This window comes from Physella acuta, unplaced genomic scaffold (genome assembly GCF_028476545.2).
Source record: "Physella acuta isolate Inbredline_101_S28 unplaced genomic scaffold, ASM2847654v3 ptg000042l, whole genome shotgun sequence".
Classification (NCBI taxonomy): Eukaryota; Metazoa; Mollusca; class Gastropoda; family Physidae; genus Physella; species Physella acuta.
Window position 1 is genome coordinate 147836 of NW_026731562.1, and position 6539 is coordinate 154374.

The 6539-nt window shown below is 32.6% G+C and overlaps 1 protein-coding gene across 1 annotated transcript; it reads left to right on the top strand.

Annotated features, from left to right (window-relative positions):
• The first annotated feature begins 1146 nt into the window (after positions 1-1146).
• On the top strand, positions 1147-6258 carry LOC131944284 (angiopoietin-related protein 7-like). Its single transcript, XM_059304845.1, has 5 exons — positions 1147-1245; positions 2343-3172; positions 5172-5285; positions 5374-5493; positions 5580-6258. Exons 1-5 carry the CDS (start codon positions 1191-1193, stop codon positions 5952-5954), a joined length of 1494 nt encoding a protein of 497 aa, XP_059160828.1. The 5' UTR covers positions 1147-1190; the 3' UTR covers positions 5955-6258.
• Positions 6259-6539: the final 281 nt, after the last annotated feature.

Sequence of the window (6539 nt, forward strand, 5' to 3'; positions counted from 1 at the left end):
TTGTTACTATTTTTACCTCCCTCATCCCCTCCGTCACACATTGTTACAAAAAGCCAGACCCCCCCCTTAAATGACGTCACACCTCAGCCTACAACCCCCCTCAAAATTGCAGTTGAATTTCTTTTTTAAACATCGATATTTTTCCAAAATCTTGTCTTAACTCTGTCAAAATAGAGTATTTTAATCAATTCATATTACAATTTATTTAAACAGTTTTCCAAAACACGAAAAAACGTCTAAAATTCGTTTACTAACATTGCTTTTTTATAATGTAAAAGTGTGACGTCGCACCATTTGAACAACCCCTCCTCCCCCTCATCACACACCGTCACAAAATTACGACCCCCCCCCCCCTCACCCTCCAAGCGTGTCGTCTTTTATGGACGACCCCTAAATTGTACAAATGGTAGTATAATTGACATATATATTTTAGTGAAAATTTGGTTTATACATTTATATAATATTTTAAATGTTTATATATATATATATATATATATATATATATATATATATATATATATATATATATATATATATATATATATATATGTATATATATATATATATATATATATATATATAATATTCATAAATATATTTTTAAATGTTACAATAAGAAATACATGTTATTCATCAAATTTAACAATGTTTTCAAATGAAGACAATAATATGAGGTCTTACGGTATTTTGCCACACCACATGTTAAAGGTTAAAAATAAATGTCTGACTCTTACATGTCAGTATTTAATTAATGTTTATTAATTAGAAAACGTCACTCGTGATGGGAACTCAAGTTTTCTTAACTGGGGCAAATTGCTCTTTCCGTTTCTAGTTACTTTGATAAGTATGTTGGTATCGATGAAAGAGTAATCGGTATCGTGCTAGTAACTACATGTCGGTTCTTGATGCGACTACTTTCTTAGTCTAGTATATATGTAATGAGACGATTACACGAAAAAATCTATGTGATATTATCTGACATCATGTTTCAACTTCAGACATTTATTTGTGACCAACTCAAGCGGCAAACTCATTACGTGATATCTGTTTACAAGTGCATGTTGACCTTCAACCTCCTGTCAACTTATGTATGTTTTTAACTGGTCGGTATATAAGTACGAGACTATTTAACAAACAAACCAGCTATGAGAACGTACTCAGCTGAGTTGATTTTATTGCAATAGATTAAAATGTCTGCTTTGTATTTTATTGCTGTGTTAGCCGTCAACTTATTTCTGTCGTTTGGTAAGCTAAATTTAATTATATTAGGCCTTTTATACCAAGTTGAAAATATTATCATTTAAAACGGAACAGTCGAATGTTAGCCGATAAAAACATTACTTAATTAGCCTTATTATTAATTAATTACTTTTATGCATTTTTGTAAGACATAGTGCATTTGTCGCATGTTAAAATTATAAAACAGAAATTAATTTACTTAAGAACTTGTTTTAAATTTTAACATTAAAATAACAATATAAACATAATACACTTAATATGACTCGCCCATAAATACATTATTTTGAAATGATTGGACAATTCAGCTCCATGTACCACGCATCATCATTAGATAGAAAGTGTACATAAAGGGATACAAATCGGTGTGGTTGATTATCCAGAAAATATTAACTTGGTTGTTGCCCTTTAAATGGTGATAGCGAAACAATAAGGCTATTCCGCTGATTATATATTTCCTCTTATAAAAAAATAGCATATCAGAAACGCGCATGTATCTAGTTCATTGATCTTTATTAATTAAGCTTCACAATTATTTGTTATTGTAAAAAATAATTATTTCAGAATTTTATTTTAATCAAAGGTAATCGTTTTTTGCAAACTGATGTTTTTATAAAGATAAACTCAAAGGTTAAAGGATTTCAGATCTTATGTAATACAATAGTATTTATAAAAGAAGGTTTAAAAATTTTAAAATCACAAAGCGACATAACTGTGACTTCCGCTTATGAAAGGAGAGTTCGTTTAGTTTTCTTTCACTAAGCATCACATCCGAAATCTTCAGTGATGTAGCCTACATATAAAGGTGACGTTCTTTGTGGATGACCCTAAAACCCACAGATTGTAATTTTTTATTTTTAAACAATTAAACTTAAGTACAATAATTTTCAACAATATTTAACAAAGAAATGTTTTTATTGTGTTTGAATGATGAAGGAACTTCGTAATTGGGTTGTGGCAAGCTCGACTGCTAGCAGGAAAGTGGCGAGTTCGGTTCCCGGACTGGAGATTTTAAGAAATCACATAATCTCTCTGATGTGTACACAATATTTAATTTATTGAACGCGTTAGATATTACGTAATTAATTTTGTCTACTGTTTTCTAGGCCTTAAAGTTGATATGACCAGAGAACACTTTTACCATGGGAAAAGTTTATTTTGTGCACAACTCCAGTGTACAGAAAACATAACAGAAGACACTCAGATGTCAGCTCTTGTCAACATGTCAGTCTATAGGATCAGTGAATCTGAAGGGAAGATTTTGTTGGCGTCTATTTCAGGATCTGATTCAAAGGTTCGCGATTATAAAATATCTGGGATATTATCTGAGGGCAAACTTTCCAAACATCACGGAGAACTGGTCTTGTCTTTCTCCTATACTTCAGCCTGTAATTTACACCAGTATAAATGTCAAGTATATTTTACCAATAAGACAGGAGACACTGGAATGCTAGAGAACAGAACAACGTCTTACAAAAGAGAGAAAATAAAGAAATCTGTTTTGCTGATGAATTTGAAAGCTGAAACTTTGAACTACGTGAAAACTGTGGACACAATGGCAGATTTTCTGAAATCGTTTGAAGATCCAGAAAAACTAAAAGGTGCAGACATGTCAATGTCCTTACAGATGTCACATTCAGCTAGAGATGGGTACAGTGACGACAAGGCTCCGATTCCATCATCTACAGAGTTAAACAACAGTAACGAACACATTAGCTCTACTAATACTGTAGATGTGCTTGGTGCCAAGATAAATAACATCACAGAACAAATGAAAACAGTGAATAACAAAGTTGAAGCAATAGAAATGAAAGTCAACGATACCATTACAAGAAACGACCAAATGAACCAATTGGTAGAGGCTGTAAATATAACTTTACAAGAGATTAAAATCGACTTAGACACTCATCCTATGATAGTACGGCTAACACGTCAGGTATATGATTTCTCTTATTTTCACAAACCCTCTATTTAAAAAAAATATTTGATACGAGCCGACTCGCGGCATATCATACGCCGATATTTAGTTGTTTTATTTTCTACTTTTTAGTAATTCATAACTTGTGAATTCACAGTACCAATGCTGCCACTGAATATATTTGCTTTAAAACACTGTCAGTAGCTCGTTAAGGGCGATACCCTCCCCCCCCCCCCCCCCCGTAAAAGCAGCCTCCTCTTAGTTACTTCTCCTAAGTTTAAAATAGTTTCAAACTAAATTATCTGCCCCTAATAGCCGTCACTAAACCCGGCTCTACGACTGTAAATATTTAGCGTGAACCACAGCTCACCAGACCATGTAGGGGTGGGGGCGGTAGGGAGCGCGCTTACAGCTTGTTTTCTAGGGTCTCCAAGAAGAGAATTATATATAGATTGTTTGGTTTTTGGACTGAATAAATAAATCAGGTGTAAATGAAGTGGTATATTGAGTTTACGTTGTTAGACCAATGACTGCATTGTGTATCAAAGCTCAACATACCAACCGTCGTGCTCAATTGGTTTAGCCATACCCTAGCTTAAAATAGCAAAAATTCTGTTCAAACATCTGATATTCTTTCAATAATGTATCCATAAAATCATGCAAAAAAAAATCGACGTTTTACATCTCCCTGAGTCGGAAAAACATAGTTTTGCAATCTGGTCCGTATGTCTGTGTGTGTGTGTGTGTGTGTGTGTGTGTGTGTGTGTGTGTGTGTGTGTGTGTGTGTGTGTGTGTGTGTAAACACAATAACTTGAGTACCGTTACAGCTAGATTGATGAAATTTCACATACAAGTATTATATCAAATTTGTAGATTTCTGTAAACTTTTGAGCGATTTCTGATAAACGGAAGTGGAACTATTTCTACTTTCAATTTTTAAAAAGCCTATAACTCAAATAGGCCTACTATTTTAGATAAATAAATGAAATTTCACATATACGTAAAAAGATCTAATTCTCTGCCTTCAGTCAAATTTTGAGTATTTTCCTTTGAACGGAAGTTGTAATTTACACAATTTCCGACTTCTCAAAAAAACGCATATGAATTTATAAAGTGCTAATATTATTCCGCACTATTATACACATTTTGTTTGGCGTTCACATGGTGCGATTAACTTTATTCTACGCGATTCTATTCTATTTTAAAAATTTTAAGTAATTAAAAATGGCTTAACAATAATGTCTATATCCGAGTTTTCATCCTCCGTAGTGTGTTATATAAGAATATCCGAGAGAGTTTAGGGGAGATCACCCCCGGTTTATTTGTTTTGTTTTAATTTTGATTAACTTTGTGTAATCATATTTATACCATCGCTTGATTTAAATCTAACAACATATATATAAGTATTTACTATCATGTATTCAAATAAATGCTCCAACATACCAACAAATTTTAGTAAAACATGAAATACAACAAACATTATACACGTGGTGGGTAATACTATCACAATATTTCTTTGTTACCAGTTGATAGCGATGTGATTTCATGCTGCAAGAAAAAATTACAGACCAGTTGCCAAAATGTCTAGTTTTTTATTAGTTCTGTTATACTCGGAATAAGAAGTTTTGCAAATCTCTCAAATTTTGTAACTTTCTTTTTCTTCATATAAAAAAATAATGTATTATACAACATGTTACGATCATTCTTTCTTTAAACTAAAACACGATTCAAGGTACTGTTCAAACCTTAATTTAAATTGTCATCTTAAGCCCCAAATTCGACCTTGGGATCACAATATATAAACACACCGGGGTTAACTCAACTCACACACGCACTCTCCCCTAAGTTCTAGACTATTCTAATCTAACCTCTAAATGACCCGTAATACAACATGTTAAAATATATATTTGCACATAATTCTAACACAATTTTCTTCACGTAAAAGAAATACGTAATTTACATCATTATACATTTTTCCTAACAAATATAATGTCGTTTATTGTTTACCTGTAAATAGTGCAACAAGGATGGCAAAACAAATCTGATGGATCGAATCATCATAATACTTGATAAAGGAAAAGAGGCTTTGTGTGACACAAAAACTGATGGTGGAGGCTGGATCATCATACAGGTTTTTCTCTCTTAAATATCAATTAGTCAATTGTTGTCTGATTGTTTCAACAGTTAATATTTTGAGTAAATTAAACATTTTGTTCCAGAGACGTATTTTGGGAGACGTCAATTTTACCAGAGATTGGAACGCCTATAAACATGGATTTGGTTCAATGGCTGGAGACTTCTGGCTTGGGAATGACTGGATCTCTAACCTGACCATGATGGTAGGTTTTTATGAAATATGATTACGTACAGTGTAATAATATTCAATAATTAATTACATAATTAAACATTTATTGTCACTTTCCAGGGCTACAATAAACTGAGAATCGACATGACTCAAAAAGGTAAACAGTACTACGCCCATTTTGGTTATTTCAAGGTAGAAAATGAAGCAGCGTCGTATAGAATGAGCTTGTCGTCATTCAGTGGAAACTTTCAAAACAATAACGGCCTTAGCTACGTTAATGGTATGAAGTTTTCTACACTGGACAGAGACAACGATGCGTACAGCGAAGATTGTGCTGCATTGTGTAAAGGTGGTTGGTGGTATAGAGACTGTCAGTATGTGAACTTAAATGGCATCTGGGGAATAACAGACCGTAATCGAGGAATAAACTGGTATCTGATATCAAGTGATGGAGAAACTTTGGACTCAGTTGAGATGAAAGTACGCATAGTCTGAACTATTTAAAATGCATGATGTTGTATACTATTCTTATTCATAAATTGTATAGCATCAAGTAAACATTTGGTGGACATGAACATGTAACAATTTTACAGAAATTAAAAAACGCAAGTGTTAACGCAAAAGTTGAACACAACAAAGTTGGAAAAGAAACTGATAAAACACTAAAGACTACTAGCTGAAAGCTAACTTATAATTATCACCACACAACAAGTATAAAAACAGTAAAAATAATGCACTGCTATAATAATGGTATAAAGTTTTCTACCAACGATAAAGGCTTATATAACAGCAGAAATTGTGCGCGGATTTCTTAAATTGGTTAATGATATAAAGATTATAGAAATGCAAAATTTGTTGTTTTATTATTAATTTGCGTCACATAAAATTCTCTACGTTAATGAAATCAATCTATATGGTTTGTTGCATAATGTATTGCATTTTCATAAGAAATTCAAGGATCTCGACCTAATTTACCCGCTATACTCGGATCTGCTCTCCTCTGTTCTTTTCTGTCTGTTTTGATCTGTTCCCTAACTTTCTCTTCAACAATAATTATAAATTAAAGTCAAAGATAAAAAT

What these genes read in the sequence shown, in the direction of transcription:
- LOC131944284 (XM_059304845.1), top strand. Translation starts at nt 1,191, where the DNA reads ATGTCTGCTTTGTATTTTATTGCTGTGTTAGCCGTCAACTTATTTCTG. An exon ending in TAGTACGGCTAACACGTCAG is followed by an intron (nt 3,173 to 5,171) that starts GTATATGATTTC and finishes ACCTGTAAATAG; the next exon opens with TGCAACAAGGATGGCAAAAC. An exon ending in GAGGCTGGATCATCATACAG is followed by an intron (nt 5,286 to 5,373) that starts GTTTTTCTCTCT and finishes ATTTTGTTCCAG; the next exon opens with AGACGTATTTTGGGAGACGT.